Source organism: Manis javanica, chromosome 3, assembly GCF_040802235.1.
Source record: "Manis javanica isolate MJ-LG chromosome 3, MJ_LKY, whole genome shotgun sequence".
Taxonomy (NCBI): domain Eukaryota; kingdom Metazoa; phylum Chordata; class Mammalia; order Pholidota; family Manidae; genus Manis; species Manis javanica.
The window spans coordinates 211,615,148-211,640,539 of NC_133158.1; the positions used below are offsets into that span (position 1 = coordinate 211,615,148).

Here is a 25,392-nt window from a genome sequence, read left to right on the forward strand (position 1 = left end):
CAGTGATGCTTTGTCCTGGGGAAACCGAGAGTCCTCTCTCTTTCTTTTACTAAAATGCATTTTTACCTGTAAGATACTGGTGTCTGTTGTTTTTTCTAGTTTTCAGTTCAGTAGAGAGATACCATGAATTCTGATCACCTCTTGGGAAGAGTCCCAACCCAGCTTTTCATAGCTCACCAGTGTGGCCTGCGGTGGCCAGTGATGTTGTGAACCTGGAATGGTCACGTTTGATGACCATCACCGGCAGGCTTTCTGAGAGGAGTAAAAATCTCAGCAAGAAGAAAATATTTTCATGCTTTTCATTTGTTGAATCATAAAAATGTCAACTGGAAGTCACTGGACCTATATCCATTCAGTGTCTACTTAAATACATTTCCCTCTACTCTGCCATGCCCCCCCCCCACGCGCGCTGCTGCCCCCAGGAATGTCTGCTTCCCCTCGCCCACGCATGCCTTCCTGTGCGCTAGAGAATTTCCCAACACTAGTAATGCTGCTTCTTTCTGCGCATCTAGGATGACAGCACTAGCCACAGTGACCACCAAGACCCCATCTCGTTAGCTGTGGAAATGGCAGCAGTCAACCACACCATCCTGGCATTGGCCCGACAAGGAGCCAGCGAAATCAAGACAGAGGCCCTGGATGACGACTGAGCAGGGACGGTCGAACACAAGAGGTTACCTTAGTGTAGATGTAGCACCTTAGCAGACTTTCCTCGGTCCTTAACATGTGTTCTTACAGTATAACTTGCAGTTTTCTTGTATGTCAGTTAGCCGTTAGGGTCTTGTTCTGTGAAGATGGCATGGTGCCCTCAGCCTTTGCATATACTCTCTCAGTATTAATTCCCAGTAAATAATAGCCAACCGACTGACCGACCAAACTCCCCTCTCCCAGCCCTCAAGGCTAGAAAATCTCGCTGCTCTGTCTTAGCATTCCAGGAAAGTGCTTCCAGGTATATAGATAGCCCTCAGTTCTCCAATATTAGGCTCCGTGTAACCTTGGGTACCTTTGGATTCCTGTAACACTAGGCTGTACTCCTTTTCCTTCCCCAAGACCGATAGGCTGCAAGCTGAGGCAGTGTGGCCCAGAATGGACAGACATCATTTGGGGAGTATGCACAGAGTAGAAAGAACACTAGAGCCCCACTTCAGCGTGGGAGTGCCCGATTCCCAGCTGCAATAAGCCGTGCCTCCTAATAGCCACACTGTGGCTACATCACACTTCTTTCTGGGTGCTGTGCCAAGAATGTCAGGGGAGAAACTCCATCTCAGATTTTGGTTGATGTTAACATGCCTGACACAGACATCCTTTCCTCTCACAAGCTGTGTGACTGAGTAGATAAAATACTGCCTTCTGCCTTTGGGACCATGATTAAAATAAACAAAAAAAGATTTTTAAAAAAGTCATGAAAAAAAAAAAACCCCAGCTTGAGAGCATTGGAAAAAAAAAAATCCATGAGCTGAATGACTCCTGGATGTTAAGTCCAGGTCTCAGAACCACTGTCCCTTATGTGGCACAGGTGTCCCGCCTGCCTGCAAAAGCACTGGAGGCCACCACGGAAGCTGGCTTGCCTCCTGTCTACGTCCCCTTTCCCGCTACCAAAAAAAGAGGCTAAGGTCAAAACTGAGTGAATGCATTTCCAGTCTTTGTGTCCATTAAGTAAAGCCCCCTCAGTTTGAGAGGTCGGAGCATAGTGGGATTCTGCTGACCAACCATCACAAATGCAAACACCCCCCTAAATGGGAGCAGACAGAAGCAGGGGACGTTTGCTGCTTCCGTGGTGGGTCTGTGAGGTTCCACGGGATATGACTGCTTTGGTGTTCTCTTTACCCTGTCCTTGTAGAGGTGTGAAAAGCTATATTGCTATAGGCAATTTATTTAATAATTGGAAGCCATATTGATAATGGATGTGGTAATATTTGTAAAGTTTAATCAACTTAAAGCGGCAGTAACTAATGGGATTTTTTTCCTTGATCACGTATGTAGCACTTTTGTTACTTTTTAAAGATATTTATATTTGATAAATCTGTTCTTCATTTTGAGAACTCAAAATACCAAACAGTGAACTTGCGTTATAAAGTCACCCTGTGATCACCTTGTTATTTAGTAGCAAAATGATTAACTATTCATGCATCAAAGAAAATTACATCTGCTGGCCTTGTATGAACATGATCTATTGGTATCGCAATTAGATGACACGCTGTCGCCATGGGTAAGAGGAAACGGCCTTCACTATAGCAGCATAGGTGCGTTGGAGGCGTGACTGCTGTGTGTCGGCCTTGTTCCGTCTCTCCTTTCTGCCCACAGGGGACCCTTGTGCAGAGGGGACATGGGGCTGGCCATTAGGTAGTGCTTCTGTCTGTCGATCACCTAAAAATGATTTCCAAGATGGGAGGAAAGTGCCATTTCCTTACCTCCCCACCCCTCTTCCCCACCCAGTGTATTCCACCTAAAACCACTGAGGGAGCCTGGGGCTTACTCACCTTCTTCATGTCAGCTTTCTTGCTAGTGAGATTCTGAGTATCCGCCAGTTCAGCTGGTCTGACTCCACTCGAGGCACATGCATGTGAGGCACGTGCTGATGGACCGTCTCCTGTGAATCCTGCTTATATCAGTGTGGGAGCCTTTGCGAGGGCGGAAGTGCCACCGTAGGTGGGTCTGTGATTTTAAAGAGCTCTAGGCGGGGCCTGCGCCTGCCCTCGTCCATGGATTTCAGAGGGAAAATGTGTATACTTTTTCCAGCTAATAAGCATTGAAGTAAAATGGAGTCGTCTTTTCTGTTTTACTGTATTACTTGAACCAACAAATTCAAGAGTACCATTTGTTATTCTCAGGAATGATTCCCCCCACTCATTTTCTTTCTTGGTGTCTTTGATTTTATTTCAATTAGGAGATTGTTATCTTTCTTTCCTTTTAATATTACTTAGAAGAAATACAACATATTGTATCTATCCATTTCAGTGGAAGTTTTGTCTTTTTCTTGGTTGAATCAGAAAGAAAAGCAGAGAGAAAAACACACTGACAAGCTACATCCATGATTTATTGCAAGGAGATTATTATAATTGATAGCTTCTTTATGATGGGATTGCTGGTATCATTTGTTCTTGCTGGTCTTTTTAAAGAAACAGACTCAAACTGTTAAGACAGCTGCAGTTTCTATAGAAATACAGTGATTGCCAGAGAAGAGCTAAAAGGTTTTTCATTGTTTTAAGACCTTTAAGGAAGGAAAAAGGCTTCCGTGAAGGAGCGTGTGCAGGGGTGGAGGCAGCACCAGGCCCCCTCCGCAGTGTGGGGGAGTGGGAGGGTGTGCCCGCCCGCGCTGGAGAGGAGAGCGCCACACGCGTTCAGGAGGAGCCCCACGGAGGAGGCTTCCCCCCAGAATTCTGCTTTAGTTAAGGAAGACTGCCGGCCCGCCCGGAAGACCCACCTGCCTTACATACAGCTGTTGCTTTTTCACCAGAAGTAGAAACTTGGTTTTGGGGGGCCTAGATTTAACTGTACCGTTGGTTTTTTTGTTTGTTACCAGGTTCAATTCCACTGTTTTGTCCAGGCTACCTTAGTTCTTAGGATGGTATATAGAGTTGCCACTGTCTAATCTGTATCTGTAATATATTTGAACAGTAAATTTTTTTCTTACGCTTTTTCAGGTTTGAGAGGTGGTATTAAAATAGAAACTCTAAACTGCTCTCTTACGGAAAAATAGCCAGGCTCTTTAAAAAATCCTGTTCTGTGCTTTTTGGTTGTTCTTTCTTCTCTGACTCATGCTGTACTTTTCTTCAGGCCTCAGAGGACTACTTCAGGGTCTGCTCTGCCCCTGGGGAGACCCGCAGCATGGTGGTGGTGGGGAAGTGGGGGGCTTGTCAGCAGTTTATGTAACTTGTCTGTTGTTATGTTTTAAAGACACTTTGGTCGAATTACTATAGTCATATGGGTAAACTTCGTACCCTACTTAAAATATAGCCTTACACAGGAGCCTGTTAAAGACAGACCATCCTAATGAGATTTCTGCCTCGGTTGCACCCTGACATCAGATGAAAGGCCAGGGAGGGCAGTCGGTACCAACAGGATGCCTCCATTTATTTCAGCAGCTTGTAAGTGGGAGTCACTCCTTAAGGCAGTTTTCTGCATCGTCAGGATCCTGTAAGTGGCTGACAGGTGTGCTTAGCCGCCCCCTACCTGCGGGACCTGGACGGACCTGCACACTGTCATTTGGTGGGACCACCCCTTCCCCCATGTCCCGTATTTCCTCACAGGAAAGAAGATCCTGGGGCAGAAAGAGCCCTATAAGGCGGCTCTCTAGGTCAGTGCAGGTGGCCGCCTACGAGGAGGTGAGTCGGCGGCGGCTGGGCCTCTGCTGGGCCCAGGCACCCGGTGCCCTTGCCCCCGAGGGAGTGACGCCTGAGGAGCTCGTCTCCACGGCCGCCTCAATCCTCCCGCTAGGCTCCTCGGTACTGGTCTCCCTCTCGGATTCCAACCGTCAGGCGCCAAGTGGAAACACGCGCTCACTTACAGGGGCCCTCCAGTCACACCGTAGGCCTGCGCTGATGCCTCTCCGCCCCCTGCCTGGCGCTGAGGCCCGGGCTGAGCCGGCTGCCCTGCCCGGCTTGCTCATCTCCGCAGCTCATGGGGTGGGTGTTGGGCTCCAGCTCTCCATACAAACAGCCCTGCCTGTCTGGCAGCCCACCTTTTTGACCAGCTACGTATTCCACTGACCAGCTACATTATCTCCGCCCATAACAGGGAAAAGGTTCCTTTTCCGTGAATGGTCCCCCACCCCTGTCCTGAAAATGTGAACTTCAAGTCCTTATTCTCTTAGTCTTAAAAGGGTTCGGTTTAAAGACTGCCTTTAAAATTGCTCTATCTTCTTTTGCTCAGAGAATAACCAGAGTTATTTTGTCCCCAGTGAGTCTTAACAGATTCTTTGGCAATAATTTGTCTCGTCGTTGGTGATCTTACGCTCAGTAGCAGCTAGTCCTGACTCCATGTTGTGTGTTGCTTTTCCGTGTCAGTGCATCTGCGATTTACATCAGAGCGGTGATAGATCGTGTCATTCTGCTGTTGTGGTTATTAGTGATGTTGCACTGCTGTGGTCACAGGGCTGCACCGAAGCCAGCCGGATCCATTTATAGCTTTACTGAGCCGGACTTGCTTGTCAGGGTTTCCCAAGTGGATTGGGCACATTGACCAGCTCCCACTGGTGGCATCTTTGTGGGGCTTGAGGTGGAGTGGGGAGGGGTGGGGACGCAGCGGGCAGGGGTGGGAACTACAGATAAAACGTTCCTTCCTGTGTACTCCCTAAGGAGCAGGATGTTCACTCAGGATTTGGAGATCCATCGTCAGCCATGTGGAACTTGGCGCACTGGGCGGCATGTGCTGAAGGCCCTCGTCATCTCAATGTCCGTGCTGTCTACTGCACGTTACTCAGTGAGACCTGCATTACCAGTTTAAAGGTGTCATGTCCCCACAGGGAGAACAGGTTTTCCCTAGGAGGCAGCTCAGGACAGCCAGGTGGCCCTGTAAGGACCCCCTAGTGGGAGCCCCCAGAGCAGAGGCCCCTTGCTTTCTGTGCTGGGGTCTCCCTCATTGTATGCTCCTCTTTTCAGAAGGTGACTGTCACTTATGAGGAGAGATTTCCTTCCCTCTCTCGGAACTACCATACTGAGGTGGTGAGAAAGGCCCTTTAAATGCATAAAGTCTCTAGGTCTGTTCCTATCACGGCACCTCCGCTCGCGAACTGACTGTGACCAGAAAGACTGTCCTTAATTCTCTAAGTGATAAGCTACTGCTCCTGCCACTGAGAGGCCAGTGGTCGTAGGCTCACTGATCTCTAAAGTGCAGCTCTGTTCATCCATGTGTATTCAAAGCTGGGAGTTTATAAACTGAGAAGTTTCTATATCAGCTTCATTATTCTTTCTTGGTGGGGATAGAGAGCAGCAGAAAGCTAGCTAATGATCTGAGGAATCCAGTTTCCTGGAACATGGTTTTCTTTTGTAATCAAGAGGGGAATAAATATAGGAGAGAAGAGAGGGTAAAGTCAGCTGCACCCAAGGACCCCTCCGTCCCCTTCTTATCGCCACCCAAGAACCCCAAGGATGAGGTAGGCGCTGTGGGATTATATGTGTGCACGTTTCTGCACTTCTTGTTTGTCATGCTTCATGTGACACTTGGGGCCAAGCAATGAGCAGAAAAGTACATCTACTTGCTAACTAGCATTTTCACACCACTGATGGTTACCCACACGCTTCCCAGCCATTAGCTCCCAAAGGATCCACCTGCCGGGGGCTTTGCCCTCCTCCTGGCTTCCCTTGTACTGGGCATGTTCCCAGATCGGCTTGCCCCAGTCTGGACAGCAGTCTCATGCCTGGTGGGTGTTGAGCCCCTGGTGCAGCCAGTCAGGGGGCAGCCGCTCAGCGCACACTGTCACCACACTTGCACAGCAGACCTGGAGGCATGATGCACACGGCTCTGCTCCTGGCTCCACATTCCTGGGATGCTGGCTCCTGTGACTCCATTTTCATTTTCTCTTTTAAATAGAAGTAGCTCTGTTCAGCCATAATTAACTCTGAGATTCACACGGTGTGCTGTGATCAAATTAAGGTTTGCCTGAATCCTTTCAAAGTGTAACCATGGAAATGAGGGGGGTGACATAGAATGAATATATAAAAATATAATGACAATTGTTCTGAATGACTGAACGTCCTCCTGACATGTAATTAGCTGTTTTAGCAGGATGTAGATTGGCATGGTCATAATTAAAAGGATTTCTGTCCTTTATGTGATTGGAAATGGCAGATCTCCCATTTCCCCATCCCCTTTTAGCACAACACAAATGCTCCCAGGAACATTCGGAACAGCAGCTCAGTAAACTAAAATAATGATATGGTGTCCTTGTCCTCTCCTAAGTGAAAGAGAGTGACTTGGAGCTGTTTCAGCTTCAGAACGGAAGCCTTTGGTCATTGCCCCCTGTGGGACGCCTCGGTTATCTGAGAACTCTCTCCCCCCTCAGCTTCAGCCAGAATCCCACACTGGGTCAGTCGGTGAGAGGCCTCGATGACTCTGTCCTGCTTGCTAGCCAGCCAGTAGTGTGTTGGCCTGACTTCAGGACGTTTACTGTCTAATGAGCTCCCTCGCGCATTAAATGTTTCCTTGGTTATCTGATATTTCCATTGTGATCACCATCAGAAGTATTTGTCAGATGGGTGTTTATACATGAGTTAAGAAGGGTTTTCCTCATTGAATCATGATCTAGAGCAGATAGCATGACAAACACATAAACCAACACATACGGGCTTTGGGCTTTGCACAACTGGGTGACATACACACTGGTGTGTGCAGTGCCCAGTGTTCCCGCAGCAGCGGGACGCGTGCATGTGCCCAGGTCTTCCCACACAGCTCTGCACAGTGGCCTGTGCTTCTTGGGGTTTGCCCCACTGCTCTGCTTTGTTGGGGATTGTCTCCCCAGCCCTTCTAAATCTGTGTTCTGTCCCTCCCACTTCTTCCCTCCTCTTGCGCCCACCCCACCCACTGAGCGTCTGTGCGGCCGCTGCCCAGGATGCCCGCTGTTCTCGGCCCAGGCCTCATGCCCGTGCAAGCTGCTGTGTCACTGTCTAGCCTTCCTCTAGCGTGTGCTGTTTGGATGTCTCCGTCACTTGAAGAAGTCTTTATTTAGTTTTATGATCAAGGGTGAGTCTGCACCAACGTAGTGCCAGGTGGCCCTCCATGAGCTGCCTCGTTCCCGTGAGGCCCCCATGTCTTTCTTCAGGTCTGGACACTCCAGGATTGGTTAGTAGCCACTGAAGGAAATACTTGTGTTCCTATTTTGATGCTGTCCTTTCCCAGGTCTTTCCCACTCTCCCCTATCAGCAGGAATCCAAATGCAAATGCTGAAGTTGAGGTTCGGGAAAGCACCGAGATAGGCTGCTGCTTTGTGACTGTCCTCTCTCCCCCTCCCCCGAGCACACACACACCCAGTGGGAAGGGTTTTGCCTTGGGGTTCTTTTATTTTTGTTCCTCTCAAAACACCTACAGTCAACTGTGTGGTAGTTGGGCTAGATCAGGAAAAATAATACCAAAAAGGTTTTTACTCAGTGTCTCTTCCTGTAAGATCTAAAAACGACTGTCAGCCCCACCCCCACCTCCACCGCCTGCGTTCAGAATACATGTGCTGCCCTTGAGGCTCTGCGGGGGGCAATCGGTCTGTGACAGTTGGCATGATTGTGGATTTATGAGTCCCAAAAGCAGAGTGTCCTATCCCTTTTCTTATTTTCCCAGCTGCTGAAAGATAACTATCTCAATTAGAATTGAGAATCTGTCTTTTAAGATCAGCTATTCTGAGAATGGACTGGAATATAATTCTGTGATTGGTGAGACATGCATTAAAACAGCCAGCTGAGCATTCTGATTATATGCTTACATTCAAAGAAAATAGAATTATCACTGCAGTTTAAACCTTCTAACAGTCTACTACTCTAGGGATCAAAGTATTAGATGCACTGCTTGAGGGATGAGGCTATTTAAGAGGAACTGGAGTTGGTAGATATTTCCGTCCCCAGGTGTTCCCAGAGGCCACTTTGGTGATTCAGAAAACCCTGCACCATATATTCCTTTACCACAAGCAGCTCCTGCCAACATAGAAAAGAAAGCCAGTCACCAGAATCAGTGAAAATATAGGTAGTGCTTACCTGTGAAATGTGTATTTTGGGGGAGAAAACACCAGAAGTTCTTGCAAGAAACTAAAGTTGGCATCATTGTAGGCCAGCACCGCGAGACAGACACCCAGACCTCCGGGAGCGTTTGAAGCTCGTCCTAACAGGGGCGCTTGCTGAGCACGTGCTGTGCGCCAGCCACTGGGCTGAGTGTTTTCACGGTCTCATTTATTGTTGAAGATTCAGAGAACCTACACTGAGCAGGACCACTTCCATGGAGGCAGGGCAGGTTAAGTCCTGCTTCTTTCACCTTTGGTAGGATGTTGATAAGAAAGCCCTACATTTTCTCCCAGAACAGTGCTGGGTGATCCCTGCCGGCGTGTTGTAACGTGACTGCCATCCTGCTCTGCACTTGAGTCCTTCTGACACTGGCCCCATGTCAGCGCGATGATGGAGACCCCAGAGCGTCCCCTCCCCTCAGTGATGCTGACAGAAGCGCCTCCCTCCCGCCCCCCTCCAGGAGGTGAACGCGGAGGTCTTGTCTTGTACTGGGAAGAAATGTTACACTATCTTGTAGTCTGAGGTCTGAGGGGAGCTAGAATTTACTAGCACTCCTTGAGTGTGGTCACAGCTAGTGGAGGCGGAGACTGTGAAGACTGCGTGCTTCCCATCCTCTCTCTATTCAGCTCTTGCAGCATTTTTCTCAGTGCTTGTTATTTACGCATCCTGCTTGGTTTACAAGTATGTTTTGCAAAGCCATTCCAACTCATCTGCATCCTGTCCTTCACAGTCATGAGCGGCCGCAGGGCTGGGCCAGGACTGGTGGGGACGGAGGCTCTGGGGTCACGCTGGGGTCGGCCTCGCCCTGCGCTCTGTGGCTCCTTATGAGCCTTAGGTGGCCGGCAAGCAACAGCTGCATGGAGACAGAGCTAGACTGTGGCTCAGTGAGAACTTTCTACCCACAGTCCAGCAGAGGGGTGAGCCTCCTGCCTGTCCTATGGCTTGTGACTGTCGTCAGGGACATGGGCTCTGAGCTGACCTGAGGACTTGACTAAAACTGTTTTGATTCCCCTTCTCCAGCTCTTCCTCTCAGCAGTCAGTGGTTCATCAGTGGTGGGCTCTGTCTCTGTCTCTCCTGTCTGCCCTGCCGCGGCCCAGGCACCCGGGGACAGGCCTACCAGGGAGACTCCCTGGGATTCGGGTCCCCTTACAGGTACCTTGTTTCATTAGCTGCCTGATGGGACTGATTCTCCACTCCCCCAACAAAAACCCACCGTGGGGTGAAGGGAGGAAGGGCGGGGGCCTCCCGCTCAGCTGTTGGTGCAGATCCGGGGTGTCCGGCTGTTGGAATGTCAGAATGCGGACTCCTCCTGGCCAGTGGGACACAGTCACACACCCGGGTTCCCTTGGTGACTTCTCTGGCTTCCCCTCCCTTCACAGCCAAGTGTAAATCTCAGCCTTGTTTTCTTGCTTCCTCTGAGCACAGAAACCTCTCCCTGTTTTTGCTTTATTAGAACCCGTTAAGGGTCCTTTTCCCACTTCGTCATCTATAGATGCTATTAAACTGGAAACAAAACGACATTAATGCTATACTGGTGTAAACAGCAGCCATGCTAGTGATGCTGCTCTGAGGTCTGGGTTCTGGGCCAGATTCGGAGGGGCAGAGGTGGCAGGGCAGCGGCGAGGTGGGTGGGGTGGAGGTGAGTGCCCAGTAGTGGCTCCTGTCAGGAGCAGCGTTGTTACTTGCCTTGAAAACTACATTTCATGAAGTGGTCCATGAACCACTTCATATGCGTCTCTGAGGGTGGGCATCACGGAAACAAACCAAAGTTATGGGGGGCGGGGGGCGCTGCTCTTCACGCATCAGTGGCGCTGGCCAGGCTTCTCGTTATTGCTCGCTGCCTTCGCCAGAACAGTCCTCTCGGAAGGGCCTCCTCTTTTCCTAGTTGTTCTCACACTAATAATAGCAAGTTCTGTGGCCAGGAGCCCAGAGAGGCTGCTGGACTCTGTGCCCTCTGGTGGCCTGGTCTGTAGGGTCTGGAGAGAGAAAGGCCTCGGCAGGCACAGCGGGATGCACCTCCTGCCCCACGACACCAAGAACATCGCAGTTGCCTCCCCCAGAAGAGCCCACAGCCTTCCCGCTTCCCCATGGGCTCCCCTTCTGGCCACGGCCACAGTCACGTGGGGTGTGCATACCTTCCGAAGATAACATTTCCAGTCCGTTTTTTTTAAGTGCCTAAGCAAGTTACAGGCCCCTGGAACCTGCCAGAGAGTCGGCCTGTGCCCTCCCCGTCCCCTCCCTGCCCGTGGTCCTGGGGTGACACGGGTGGGCCCCCTCCGGGCCCCAGGGTTCTGCGGGCAGAACCACCACAGGGACAAGCACGTACAGCCGCTGGCCTCCCTCTTGCCGCGCTCCCTTCCGAGGGTCCTGCTGGGGGGCTGTGGTCTAGTTCTTGAGCATGCTGATGCTAGGCCGGCCTGCGGCTCCTGGGCGCGGAGAGCGAGCAGGGCGGCCTTGGAGCAGGCCCCGCCTCTGTCAGCAGTGGGGCATCGGATGCAAGAGGGCAGAGAGCCAAGTGACCATGGCCACAAACATGCACTTGCTGCCGTCAGTCACCAGACCCCGGCTGCCTCCTCTGGTCCTCCTCCGAGGCCCGAGGGGCCCGGGGTGTCTGCTCACAGGGCACACAGGTCCCTCCTCCGTAGGGGTGCAGCAAAGGTGCGGCCTTGAAAGTGAGTGTGAGGTTTGCTGTTTTTTGAAAGTCAGACCTAAATTCTGGGCCTTTATTCTGAGTTGAAATACGAGGATTCTGCCGTGGCTGCAGTCTGTTCGTGAGCCGCGTGCAGCAGCACTCGGATGATTTGTGGAGCATTACACGGTTTGCAAAACAGAACAATCCATATCCAGGCACTTTATTTTCATTAATAATCCAGCATTTTTGTTCAGACAATGGAATAACCCAAACTGGGCAATCGTGTTAACACAGCCGGGCAGGTCTGCCAGAGACCTGGCTGGAGGAGGGAGGCAGGTGGGTGGCATAGCCAGTGGCTCCATGGAGAGGAGAGGCTGGCCTCCTTGGTGGCCCGCACCCTCTGCTCCCCAGGAGTCACCTGGCTCCCCACGTGCAGGTTTCACAGGGGCTGCCAAGCGCCTGTCAGCTGCGCAGCTGTGACTGTGGAGGGGAGAGGGTCGGGGACACAGGGAGCTGGGGGACATCAGTGTGCCTCCCATAAGGGCACCAGCACCCAGCAGGCTCCGGGGGGATTGGGCACCATGGGCCTGATGCCCCGGGAATGTCCGCAGGTCTTCAGCATCCACCAAATCCCCGCGAGTCCCTGTGACAGGCGGTCGGGGCCCCTGCTGTGGCTGCCGTGTGTCTTAATCTCAGTGTTTCCCTGTGGCGTCTCCTGGTCTCTGTCCCCCATCTCGTGCACCATGGGTCCCTGAGGGGAGTCGCACCTGGGTCTGATCTGCTGTAAGGTGTCCAGTCTACCTCAAGGGGTCATCATGGCCAACTGTCCCGAGAAACCCCGCCATCGCCACACACACTGGAAGGTGTATCTGCCCCAGCCCTGCCCCCGCCTTTCCCATAATCACCAAGAACTCCTAGTGCAAATTGGATGCTGCTTTAAATGTGAAAACAATTGTTCAAAAGCTATAAAACCTGAATGAAAGCTAAAGCTGAATTTATAAGCCTTGTTGCATATGAGCCAAAAGTGCAAAAAGCTCTATATAATGTACTAATACTAACCTGCCACTCGTATAAATATAAATATATATAAATATATTAAAATCAGACTGTTCTACAAAATTGTGTATTTGTATTTTTGTGTACGTACAATTTTCTGCTAAGCAGAAGGAGGATGTAGTATAGGATGCTGTGAGAAGAGATTTGGTTTAATCCTATTTCTTTGTTACTTATTTTTGTTAACATCAGATGCCTGTCTTTGTCTTATGTGTATGACACTGTCGGGGAAGCTGCAGTATCTCTCCTCCTGGGGTCCAGAGTCTACAGAGAAGGAAGTCTGGGGTTGAGAGTGGTCTGGACCACCCAGTAGAGACATGGGCAGAGCTGGGCCCCTGCTGCCCGGGAGCCACCCGGGGCCTGAGGTGGGGGCCGAGGGAGGGCATGGCCCCATGGCTGGAAATCGGCTTCCCGAGCCAGAGACCATAAGGCACCAGCAGGCTCTCCACCAGGCCCATGGGTGGGGGCGCAGGACCTCTTTATCTCTGGGCCGGAAGTCTGCCTGGAAAGCTGTAGGGGCTGTGCCAGGCTGTGGTGCCCAGCCTACTGGTGTCCCTGGGCGCCCCATCCTTCTGGCTGCCTTCCACAGATCAGGTTACCCACATGCCTTCCCTTTGCTGAGCTGCTGGCGCTTCACCACCCAGACCTCCAGCCCCAGTTCCCTGGAGTGTCTCAGAACCCCCTTCCCCGGTGCTAACTTGCAAGAGGGGTAAAGAGCTGCCACTATGGCCGAAGCCAGAAGCCAGCCCTCGGAGAGGCCAGGCCAGAAGACACGTTGTGGGAGCCCAGGCCCGGCCCCCTGACAGCCCCTCCTGATGAGGCCCTCCTGACGTGGACCTCCTCTAGGGAGAGCGATACTGCACCTTCACCCGTGGGACTCATATTTATAACAATGTGTAATGACTGTAGCAAAAAGCCCTTGTTTCTAGCTATAAATGGTCAAAGAAACAAGCGCTCTATTAATTAAAATAGTTCAAATGAGTCCTGTATCATTGTATCTCCTATTCTGGATTAGTGCCTTTTGGACAGTAGACTGTTCTGTAATTAAAATGTAGTATACTGCTTTTTTGTACAGTTTTGTTTTAATAAAACTTTTTTTTAATTTGTGTTTATTTTAGTATTGTACCTATTAGAGAATAAAATGTATAACTGAACAAGGCTTGGCTGGGATTTCTTTGGGGAAGAACTCATTTGGGAAGTGCCCTTTGTGCTCAAAAGGGGGGGGTCAGGGTGACAAGTCACACCCCCCTGGTGGGCGGGAAGCCCCGGATCCACCCACAGCTGACCCCACCTGAAAGGGTCTCGCCACCACCCCCAGGAGGGGCTGTGCCTCCCCAAAGCTGCCTTGCCCAGTGGCCCCTCACCAGAGGCACCAGGTGCCCGGCTGTCCTCTTACTTCCCACATCCTAAAACTACTGGGATCCTAGTGGTTCCTCCAGCCCAGAACCACACCTTTAAGGGGCTGTGCCTTCACTGCCTGCTTCAGGCCACATCCCCAAGCACCTCATTTTCTTAAAGGACCCATTATTCCTGGCTGAGCCTTTACCAGCAACAGGCAAAACGAGAGAAATGGGGAGCTTCATTGTTTCTTTAAAGATGACAAGGTTTCAGATCAAATTCCTAAGTGGGGCCCAAGAACCAAGGGCCCAAACTCTCCTCAGCCTGTGCCAGGGATGCATTTGCTTTATGCCATGGCAGAGAACCTGATTTCTCTTCTCATTGAACATGATTAGAAAAGACTTTGCAAAGTGTTAACCTGCCCCCAAACCAACGTTACCAAGTAGAGGTGGGGGTGTGTGTGTGGTGGCGGGGGACACCAAGGACCATCCCCAACCCTTGATCTTCCACTGGGGTTGAAATTACTCTTTCTGGGTCTGCCCCTCACACCTGGCCAGCTGAGCCACACTGCCCCCTCCGTGTCCTGCAGACACCTGCCTGGGGCAACTTCCTCTGCCCTTAAAGCCTGGCCTCCTGCCAGCCAGGGTCCCACCACTCGACTAGGACACAGGGCTGTGCCATCCACTACTCAGGGCCCAGGTGGGGCAGGTACACCAGGGTTTGCTGGGTGACTCAAGTTTGTGAACTGAATGTGACGTGGCCACTGGCGCCCACGTGGGGTTTGAGTGACCACAAAACCCCCAGCTTGAACAGACAAAGCAGAGCTCATTGGGTTGCGAGAGTAAGTGGCAGCTCAGAAATAAGATTTATCCTAAGAGCTGGATCAATTCCACATGCGGACCCCCACCCCAGAGCGGGGCAGCCGTCACTCTGTGGCAGCGCTCATCTCCGAGAACAACTCTTCAGGACTTAGGGATATAAACAGGTCCTGCTAAGAGGCGCTCTGACTGATGGCCACGTCCAGTCAGCCCTCCAAGTGGCTGCAGCCCTACATTTGCAAGTACATTTTGTATCAGATAAAGGCCGAGTGACTCACCGACACAGGGTGGACAGCTGGACGCAGGGCCGCCAGCAAGTCGGGTGCCGGGCCTGTGCTCCTGGGACGAGTAGGATGCTGCAGGTAATCTCAGAGGGGCCTGCTTTTCGTCCGGGTTGGAGGGGCTGGCCTGCCACCCCGTAGCTGCTGTGAACCTGCAATTGGCACAGCTGGGGGTGATGTCTTGGCAATGCAGCCTCGTGGGCAAGCAGGGCCCACCGAGTGACATGGGTTCTGCAGCCGGGGCAGGGCGGGGGAGGCGGGTGACCAGCTCTGCCGGCATCCACAGCCACAATCCTGTGCAAGCCTGGAATGAGGTCTTTGGCTCCCTGGCTGGGAGTCGGCCGTGGGGTGGGTCAAAGTCAGGCCAGATGGTGGCACGTGGCCTGAGGGCCGGGACATCCCTGCTCCTGGGAAGCCCTCGGGCCCCCCAGCCTGTACCCAGGCCAGCTCTCTCCTTGTTAGCCCAGAGGCCCGTTACCTTGGCTTTAGGGGCCATGAGGAGGTTTCTACTGGTTCTCGGCGCCGGTAAGAAGTCCTGAGTAAGGGGGATGCAACAGCCCTGCGACTAGGGAGGCCCCTGGGGTCTTCAGTCCGAATCACAGCGTGCTGGGGAGGGGGGCTAGAAGACGACTCCTAGTCTCAACCTTGAAAAGCCCCCCCTCAGTTGCTGGGGGCCAGTCCAGAACGAGCCCAGACACCCCTCACCAGGGTCAGGGAGGGGACACTACAGGAATGACCGCAGGCGCAGGTGAGAAGTCATCCGGCTTTATTCAGAAGCTGCTGGTCGTGACGGAAAGGCATATATGGGACAAAATTACAGACGTTTGAGTTCATTATACAGGACAAATCATGAAGTCTTTACAAGTCATTACAGTCTGGGTTTTTTTTTTAATCCATTATATGTGTAAGAAATCAATATACTCCCCCAATCAAAGCCACGTTTTCATGTGTGAACCACTAAATGCACAGAACTCTGCACCCGGAGAAGACGTTCCTAGACTCCCCAGCACCGTCGGTGTGACCGGCCAGCAGAAGGCCCGACGGACTTCTCCGCGGGAGGGAGGCGGGTGCGGAGAGCGGTCGGTGTCCCAGCGTCAGGGCAGGCGTGCGGGGCCCAGGGAAGGCCGGGGCCGGTGAGCCAGGAGGGGCGGCAGAGCCGGGGGCTCGGCAGCGGCGGCCGGTCCGGCCACAGCCCGACGCCGCCATTCCTCTGGGCGAGGCCCTTCCCGGGAAGGCGGGAGCCGCCGCCCGTCCCCCGCCGCCCCGGATTTCGGCCCAGAGTCGGGCAGGCAGCAGGGTGGCCGGGTGGGGCCGCCAGGGGGTCCCGCGGAGGGGGCGAAAGGCGGTGTCTGGAACCCACTCAGGGCCCAGGGCGGCCTCCACACACCGGCCGGGCGCCCCCACCAGTCACCCCGCTGGGCCACAGCTCTCCTCGGCCTCTCCTCCCGCGGGTGGCTGCTGTCCCCGCAGGGCAGAGGAGCCCAGCAAGTGCTCCCCTAAGTAGCTGGACGTCCAGCCGCCCCCCGACTCTGGCCTTCTCTCTGGGGAGCGGGGGCTGCGCCTCCGTCTGCGGGCGGGGCGCCTGTGGCTGCGGGGCTGCCCTCCTCGGAGAAAGGGGCCCCGCTGGAACCCCCCCCCATCAGCGAACCAAAGTGACTAACGGAAAGCAGATTGAAAGGGGCGCCTCTGGGCTGGGAATGTCGCGTAGAGAAGCAGGGCACAGAACCCACAGCAGACAAGTCGGGCGCACGCCCGGCAGGTGGTCTCCGAGTGCCAGTGGCGACAGCAAGGAAGCCAAGGCCAGCCCTAGTCAGGGCAGGCCCCCGAGGGCCTGGGGCTCCCAGCAGGCCGCCGCCCCCTCCAAGGCCACACTGCCAGCCCTGGGCGTCCTGCTGCATGGCCACTGGGCCTCAAGAAACAGAAAGACACCACCTCCCAGGCCAGGGGTGCTGGGCAGCAGGGACGGGACGCTGGGGCACTGCCAGCGAGGGCTGCCCACTCGGAGCCCTGTCTGTGGGCTGCTGGGCAGCAGACCCGGCCTGAGCACGGTCACATTCCCACAGCCTGGAGATGCTCTGGGCCACCAGGGCAGGGCCCAGGCTGGCGGGGGGCCCGCCGCAGGGTGCTGAGGAGAGGCTGGCAGGTGGCTGGCTGCTGGGTGCTGCTCGGGCACAAGAGAAGGAGCCACGGCTAGGGGCCAGAAGCTGGGGCTTCTGTGACCCGAGAGTCCCTGATCTTCCCTCGGTTTTTGCCTCTTCCTGTGAGATGGTCCCTTTCAGCTCCAAATACTGTTCGCAGAGATAAAGCTCAAAGACAGGTGCGCTCTTGGCCTCCCGGCCCCGACGGCCTACTGGAAAACAGGAGGAAATGGCGGCGACGCAGCACCTGGCAGGCTGAGGTCCTATCAAGGGCCAGGGAGGCCCCGACCCAGACGGCAGCCCGGCCTGGCGCCGGTCGGTGTGGGCGGTTCGTCCCACCCGGCCGTTTACCTGACCTCAGGCACCGCGGGGCGGGCGCCTGGCAACAGCGTCACCTGCAAACAGCTGTTAGGAAGCAGGGCTGAGGCGGCGCCAGGCACCCCCACGTGTAATTAACAGCAGCTAATTAATCTTTGGCTTCTTCCCGTGGGGCCCTGACGTGCAGCGGCCAAGCAACCCCACTGGGGCCCTGCTTCCCAGTCTGGGCCCGGGCCCCACACAACCCCACCCTGGGCAGGGAAACTGGCATCATTCCTGAGGGAATTCAAATCCCTAGAGAACCTGGGGTCTTGTAGAACAAGCTTTCTGGATGCCCTTCAGAGTCTAAACACGAGATCTAATGCAGCCAAGAGTGCGGCGTGCCAATCCCGACCCAGGGCTTCTGCCCCAGCTTCGGGGTGTCCTCCAGGCTGTGATTCACAGCACAGGCCCGCAAGGGACTCAGGTGACAGGCGGGAAAGGCACTGACTGGTGGGCACAAGGTCACTGGGCCATGCCCCTGGGAAGCGGCTTCCCTCCGAGGTTCTACCAGCCTGCTCTGGGATGTGTAATGCTGTCCAGTCGGCGCTGTCTAGGTGGCACTGCCCGGGTCTCTGCAAGGGCTGCAGCGATCAAAAGCAGGCGCAGCGACAGGGATCGGGGGTGAGGGGGAGCGGGGAGAGCCCTCCCTCCATGGGCCCACCCGCCAAGGCGCAGGCCCCAGCGTCGGCAGTCAGGGTGCAGACTGCCAAGTCCAACTGGTTAAGGACCTTCCCAGAAACCAAAATTGCACTAGCTAAAGGTCGTGGGGCCTCCGGCTGTGTCGCTGACTGCAGAGCACAGCCGCCTAGTTGCCCACGTTTTTACTGCCATCTTAGAGCAAGGCCACTTGGGTATCTGCATCAAAGATGCACAGGGAGGGGGATCATGTTCTGGCCTCTCTGGGGCCCCCCACCCGAGGCGGGAAGCTGGTGACTCCTCAAAGGCCACAGAGGCAGGCGCCACATGAGGCGAGGCACTCACACCCGGGCAGAGGACTGTGGCTCGCGAATGATATCAGATTTTGAAAAAATAAATATAAATAAATATATTCCAAGCATTCTGTTAAGGGGGGAAATGGCAAAGAGAAAGAACTTTCCAGGTATTAAGATGCTAAAACACCCACAGAGAAACCTCCAAGAAACGCCGTGGAAAGTTAGCGGGATGAGGGAGGTTCGGGCCAGCGCCCCTCTCAGGGGCACAGGGCGTGCTGGAGCCCCAGGGGGCAGCCGGAGGCACTTAGGGGTGCTCATTACTCAGTGTGGGGAACTCGGGGCGCACGGATGGGCCTGAGGTGCACGTGAGCCCAGGGCTGTTGGGCCGAGGGGGGAAAGGCACTAGTCACGGTTACTCTTTAAATTAGGAGGTTAACGGGGTCGCCAGACAGAAGAGCAGCAACAGCCCCAGGTGGCGAAAGCCCCGGGCACAGGGCTGGGCCTCCCTCCCCACGCGCCGGGACCCTGCGGAGAGGCAGCCTCGGGCTCTGGGCGGTGGCAGGCAGGCAGCTCCCCGAGTCCCGGGAGAACCGGGAAGGGCTCACCGGCCTCGCATCGTGCAAAAGGCATTCACCGCCCGCGCCCCCCTCCCCGGGGAAGGGGGCTGCAAGGGTCGCGGCCATTCGGCCCGCAGCTCCGCCCCGGCTGTCCCCGGGAGCTCGGGAGGGGCACGGCCGCGCGCTCGGCCGGCGTCGGTCTGGGGAGGCCGGGAAGGCGGGGTGCGGCGGCGCCGGCTTAGCTGGCCCAGGACTTCCGGTTCTCGGGGTGCTTGTGGCTGCGCTCGGCCCGCAGCGCCCCGGCGCCCTCCGCCTTGGCCAGGGCCGCCGTCAGCGAGGCCAGGTTGCTGGCGGAGCCGGAGAGGGTGCTGCTCCTGCGGGGCTCGGCGGCGCCCTGCAGCCGGAGCCCCGCGCTGCGCCGCCGGCTGGCGCCCGCCGCCCTGCCCACGCGGCCCGGCCTCACCAGCAGCCCGTAGCCGGGGTTGCACCTGAAGTACTGCTTCCCTCCGATGGAGCCGTCGTTCTTCCCTGCGGGGGGGAGGGACAGGGGTGTGAGAGCGCCCCCTGCGGCGGCCCTTCGCGCACGCCCCGCCCCGAGGGCCCCGCAGGCCGGCCGCCCCCCGGCCGCGCTCCGCGTGCTGGTCCCATGGCAGGCGAGCCACCCGAGCACCAGGGCGGCGGCCCGCGGGCTCACTGTCGGTCAGGACGCTGGAAACGTAACCTGGGAATGGATGTCGTCGGTACAATGATTTTTTTCTCCCTGAATCCGTTAATGGAAACTGGCAAATTACCAAACTGCAGCTAGACAGACGTCACACTTGATGTGTCTAGACGGGGTGAAAAGTTTCCTCTGTGAAAGCAAACAGTGCTGTGAAATAAAGGATGGGAACACCGTGCTGGGGGCCAAAGGGGGATTTCCTGAGCAAAGGACCACCCTGCCCCTACACGTCAGCATCCCAGGCGACTGGCGGGAACACGATCGTTGTAGCAAAAACCCCCATCCTGCCGGACCTTACCTGCCGGCCTCCCCTCTCCGCCTCCCCTGCCCGCCTTCCAAGGGGGTCCCCTCTCCCCACCTACAGACGGGCACACCTCCACCCTTGGGCCCGCTCTCCTCTCTGCTCTCAGGCGCCATCTGCGGCCGCCTCCCCCCCTGGTTCACTGGCGTCCCCGTCGGTCCCCAGCAGCCCCCGCATGGGGGGCTTGCCTGCTCCAGCCCCCAGCCTCTGCCTGTCTCCCGCACAGGGGCCCTGACACTGCAGGTCTAGCCCGCGTCCCCAGCCTGGACCAACTCCGAGCTCTGCGTCCCCTGTCCACCCTCCTCCTGCCCCGGGCTCTGACACAAGGTCAGGGGACCATCAGGACCCGGTTCTCATCCCCAGGCACGTGTCAGCCTGACTCCTGCCCTCCCCTGCTGGCCCACAGGACCGGCACGCTCCCCTGTCCGAAACACTAGCCACACACCCCACTCTGGGCACAGGGCCACCTGAACGGCCCTCCTGTTCCCACTCTTCACCGCAGGTCTGCTCCCCTCAAGGGAGGCGGCTCTTTAACCCTCCTGTTGCGGCCTCCTCTGCCGGCCTCCCTGCTGCCGCCCCGCCTAGGAAGCTGGGCCCCGCGCGGGGCTCGAGCTCTCAGCCTTCTGCCCCACGGCGCCCAGGCCCATGCGCCCCTCCGTGCTATTTAAGATCCCTCACCCACCACCTGGCCCACTAGCTCCACTTCATGTCTTCATGCCAATTACTCGTGTATTCAGTTTTCCTCATATGTTAACCTGGTATTTCCTCCACTTCTGAAATGAAGGTCCAGTGAAACCAGGGACTCTGGTTCTGCTCACCAAGATCCTGGGAATCCAGGACGGTGACTGTGAAGTATAGTAAGTGCTTAATGCTGACTTGCTGGATGAATTCATCTATTTGCAAACCCCCTTTACTTGAGTTCAACTGCAGATATAAACTTCTCTCCCAATTCCCCTTTTCGGCAGAAATGGATTTTAAAAAACACTCCGCCTGTGCTACTTCGAGAGCCACTTCCAATGTATGACATTCTTAGAGAAAATTATTTTAAAGGCAGTGAGTGACTTCTGAGTCCGGGGTGGTGACTCCCATGGGGAGGCTCTGTGGGGTTGGCTTCAGGTTAAAGGAGCCCCCTGCTCCCCGTCTCCCCTCAACAGCTGCACCCCCAGGCCGCACACAGCTCCCCTGTGACCGTCTCCGAGCTTCCTGCCTCCCGCAGTGTTCAGGCCACCCCGCCCTGTACTCTGCAGGCAGGAAGGGCGAACCCAATCCAGCGCGGCCGTCCTCGCACTATGACATGGTGACCGCCCAGTATCCACTGGAGAGAAATGAAAATGCGTGCCCACGAATGTTCCCAGCGGCCCTTCTCACAAGAAGTGGAAAACAACCCAAATGGCCATCAACTGACAAGTGGACAAACCAAATGTGAGGCAAGAAGGAATGGGGTGCTGACGGGCTCCAGCTGGACGCGCCTTGAAAACACGCTATGGGAAATGTAACCCGCAACGAGTGCCCCTGGTATGGGATTCTGCATATGTGGAAGTCCAGGTTAGGGCACTTCACACAAATTCAGAGTGAAAATCCAGTGGCCGGTCCCTGAGGGCTTGGGGAAGGGAATGCCTCGCTAGTGCGCACGTGGCTTCTTCCTGGGGCGACAAGCCTGCTCTAACACTGGCCATGGTGACCCTGCACGGCTCGGAGAATCCTAAGACCGCTCAACTGTACACTTCTCATAGGCGGATTTGATGGTGAGTAAATTTTATCACAATAAAGCTGTTTTAAAGGATCTGAAGGAGGAAGTGTTTCTTTGGCTTGTGCCCTCAGTGTTGTGCAAACGTGGATCTAGGTGCTTTCACGCCACCTGTTCTGTAATGAGACTTAAGAGACTGGCTGGCCTGCAGCGGGCCTCAGGTCCCTCCATCCTCAGCTCTCAGCCGCGGGCCACGGGGCCCTGAGGCGTCTCAGGAACGGCTGAGACCGCCTGGCATCTGCTCGGGTATCAGAGTCGGTAACCTGAGCAAACACAACACATCCACCTACTGCTACGGTCCAAACAAGATGCTCCTGTGACTTAACAAATAAAGGGGTATTTAAACTCATTACCCAATTTATGGCAGCTTTCAATTACTGGCTTAGGTTTCTGAGAAACTTATGGAAGTTAAAAAAAAGAGAGAATCTTACTCTTAAAACACTTAGGAAACTTATCTAGTGAAAATTCCCAATTTTGAAGTGGCAACCCACAGGCTCCGAGAGGTGGACAGAAGGACCCCAGCGCACACAGCAAGTTCCTGGCAGGGCCAGTTAGCCTGTTTGGGCGCCTCCAGGGCCGGGCACCCACAGGAGGCACTCACCTGAGGGTAGGTCTAGCTCCACGCCAATCCACGTGCCCTCCTGGAAGTCGGTGGGCCCGATGTACCTCACCACGCCCATTTTGTTGGTGCCCACGGTCACATACTCGCCCTCTTTGAGCCACTCGGGGACTTCGGCGGCCTCTTCAGAGTCCGAAGAAGCCTCCGGCTTCCCCAGGGCCTGTGCCCCGGAGGCGGGCGGGTCCTCCCGAGCCGAGGGGCAGCCGGGGTCTGCGGCCAGCATGCGCGTGAACGACTGCAGCTCCGAGGTCCGCACCCTCTGGATCCGGAACGGGGAGGCGGGGGCCGCGGGCGGGGGCAGCGGCTCGGGGGGCGCCCGCGCTCTGCAGCCGTCGGGCGCTGGGCCCTCAGGGCGCACAGGCGTAGCCCCGGCTCCGCGCGGCGGGCTGGGGGGCTCCCTCCCGGGCGCGGGGGCGGCAGGATGCGCCGGGGAGGCCCCCGCGCGCGGCTGCTCCGCGGACACGGTCGCGCCGTCGGCGCTCTGCGGGGCCGCACGCTCCCTGCGGGCGCCGGGCGCCAGGCGCGGAGACGGCAGCTCGGGGTCCGGGGAGGCCTGGCGGGGGGCGGGCGGCGGCGAGCCGGGGCTCTGTCCGTCCGGGCCGGGGCCGAGGGCGTCGGACAGCGTGGCGCTGGAGACGCTGTGGGAGAAGTAGCCGCTGGACGCCTCGCTCAGCGGGCTGGGCGGCCCGTCCTGCGCTTCCGCGGCCGGCCGGTCGGGCGTCCTCACGGCAGGGGCCACCTGCACGGCCACGACGGGGGCCGCGCCGAGCCCCGCGCGCTCGCGGTGCGCCTGGGTGGGGAGGGGGAAGCACACTGGTCAGAACCCGAATGCGGCATTCACGTCCCGGAGGACTGGCGCAGAGTCTGTTGCTAGTTGGCACCTCAGGGCTTGGACACTGGTGAGCAGGGCACTGGTGTGCACGGGGCAGACCCGGGCCGGGGTCAGGACCACCGCGTGCGCCCTGGAGACGGGCCCCGGGGCCCAGCGGGCGCTGCCCCTTCCAGCCCCCACCCTTCCCATTAGCTGGAGGGCTAGGAGCTGCCTGTGCTGGTCTGACTTCTAGTAAGAAACACATGTATTTGACCTTCCTCCTGTTTCTGGCACAGAGCTCCTCAAACCCTTGGAATTTCCTAGGTGATCAGAGCCACAAAGGTGTCTTGATATTAGTAACAAGCCCCTTCCAGCACACCTGAGTTCATGTTACTGAGGCGACTTCCGGGAGCACCTGTGAGGGCTAAAAATTAACTTGCCATTTCTGCTTCTCTATTAGTGCTTGCCTCAGTAGAAGTGGCAGCCAGCCATATCCTGTTATTGCAAAACTGTTTTACTGGAAGAATTGTTATTTCAAACCGGTGCAAAGTAGCCGAGCCAGGAAGAAGCAACTGACCTGGAAACTAGTCTCAGGCAACCAAGCAAAACTAGGACAGTCGGCCAACAGGAAGTTCAGAGAGTATAAAAGTGTTGACCAAACTCTTGAGACTGCTGTTAGCCGATCTAAGGCTGGCAGCCCCTGTGCAGGTGGTCTTATGGCTAATACATAACTTCTTTTTCTCCTGTGTTCTGGTTGTGGTCTGGTGTGCCTGCACTCTCCCGGTACAAGCAGTTGGTCCTGTGAAATTCAGGACTGACAGCACCCAGGGTGGGGGAGGGCAACCATGTGCTTAGAGGCTTGGGGCTTTCAGGCGCACCCCTGGACTCTAAGGAGGTAGAATCGATCACCATGGCCAATGATTTCATCAGTCATGCCTATGTAATGGGGCCTCCATGAAAACCCAAAGGGAATGCCAGGAGCTGCTGGGCTGGAGAACACGTGCAGGTACGGGCAAGTGTGGCACACAGTGTGCGGAAGCTCCCCACCGACCCTGCCCCTTGCCCTATGCATCTCACCCATCCGACTGTTCTTGAGATATCCTTTTATAATAAACTGATAGTCCAGTATGTGCAATGTTTCCCTGAGTTCTTTGCGTAGCAAATTAATCGAACCCAAGGAGTTTGTCAGTCAGAAGCCCAGGTGACAAGCTGGCTGCGAGGCTGGCATCTGAAGTGGGGGCGGTTCTGAGGGACCAAGCCCCTACCCTGTGGGATCTGAGCTCATCTCCAGCAGACAGTGTCAGAATCGAGTTGAACTGCAGCACACCCAGCTGGTGTTGGAGAACTGCCTGGGGGTGTGGAAAACCACACGTACAGGACTGCCACTAGGGTCAGTGCAGCGACAAGGCAGGCAGAGGCCCTCCCCACAGAGCGAGGTGCACAGTGCGATCTTGATTCCCTCACTACCTGCCAGCTTCCCTGGCCTCCCTGTCCTCAGGCTAAGAACTTTGCTCCTGTAGAAACAGAGCCCCGGCCCAGCACCAACTTCACAGGCAGACTGAGAGAATCACTCGAGGCCAAGAGGGCACTTCTCTCCTGCAAAGTGAAATGGGGATCTCCCTGGGGGAGCTGAAAGTGCCCCAGCACAGCCCCCCAGCTCAACAGGAGAACAACCCTTGGCCTGCTGACTGAGGGGGGCTCCTGGCTGGCAGAGGAGGGGACAGGGGCTGTCAGCAGGCCGTGCCCTTTCTCTGAGAGGCCATCTTTCAGGCTGCTGCTGAGGGCTGGACCTGGGGGGCCCTGCAGCAGCCAGCTCCCCAGGGGAGTGGCTGGGTGAGAACAGCACCGTGACGGCCAGTCTCTCCTCTCACGTCGCTCCAGCGGCGACACACAGAGCCCCATCTCATGGACAATGACAATGACAACAACCAGGGCTCATCCAGCTTCCACTGTTTGTGAGGCGCTTGAAGTTTTCTTTTGTTGATGACTTAAGCCATTCGAAGACGGTGGCAGATTATCTCTCTATCCCTGATCACAATGATGGGGAAAAAGAGAAGGCAAGGCTGGGGAATGGGGTTGGTGGGAGCAGAGGGGGCTGCTCGGAGGAAGAAATATGTTCTCCGATATTTACGGAAAGATTATTTATATTACAGGAATGGCCATTTTCCATTTGAAATGCAGGATTTATTTGAACTGGGAAACAGCTGAGATCTATAAGTCTCTTACAGTTACTTGGCTTAACTCTGCAGTTTGATAAATCATGCATTTTCACGTGAAATGTCATTTATATTCCTGTCTCCAGAGGCCCTCCTTTCCCCACAAGGAATACTTTCAGGGTACAAAATGAACCGCACCTCTTGAGATTAACAGCCCATTTTGGTGAT

At 55.5% G+C, this 25,392-nt stretch overlaps 2 protein-coding genes across 25 annotated transcripts in view; one reads left to right on the top strand and one right to left on the bottom strand.

Moving 5' to 3' along the window:
* The window catches only part of HMBOX1 (homeobox containing 1), a 163,681-nt gene extending 150,136 nt beyond the window's left edge, over positions 1-13,545 (top strand). For 15 of the 19 annotated variants that reach the window (XM_073232761.1, XM_017650159.3, XM_037024561.2 and 12 more), the window contains one exon: positions 513-13,545. In XM_073232761.1, coding sequence (XP_073088862.1) covers positions 513-650 — 138 coding nt within the window. In that variant the 3' untranslated portion in view covers positions 651-13,545. The remainder of the gene's footprint in view (positions 1-512) is intronic. The other 4 variants (XM_017650168.3, XM_017650169.3, XM_017650170.3 and 1 more) reach the window with 1 other exon arrangement.
* A 1,341-nt stretch (positions 13,546-14,886) lies between these two features.
* KIF13B (kinesin family member 13B) overlaps positions 14,887-25,392 on the bottom strand; it is a 190,623-nt gene continuing 180,117 nt past the window's right edge. For 5 of the 6 annotated variants that reach the window (XM_037024548.2, XM_037024552.2, XM_073232752.1 and 2 more), the window contains 2 exons: positions 22,180-22,987; positions 15,575-19,340 (listed from right to left, as the gene is read on the bottom strand). In XM_037024548.2, the coding sequence (XP_036880443.2) occupies positions 19,051-19,340; positions 22,180-22,987 (1,098 nt within the window). In that variant the 3' untranslated portion in view covers positions 15,575-19,050. Of the gene's footprint in view, positions 14,978-15,574; positions 19,341-22,179; positions 22,988-25,392 lie in introns of those variants that run through there. The other variant, XM_073232754.1, reaches the window with a different exon arrangement.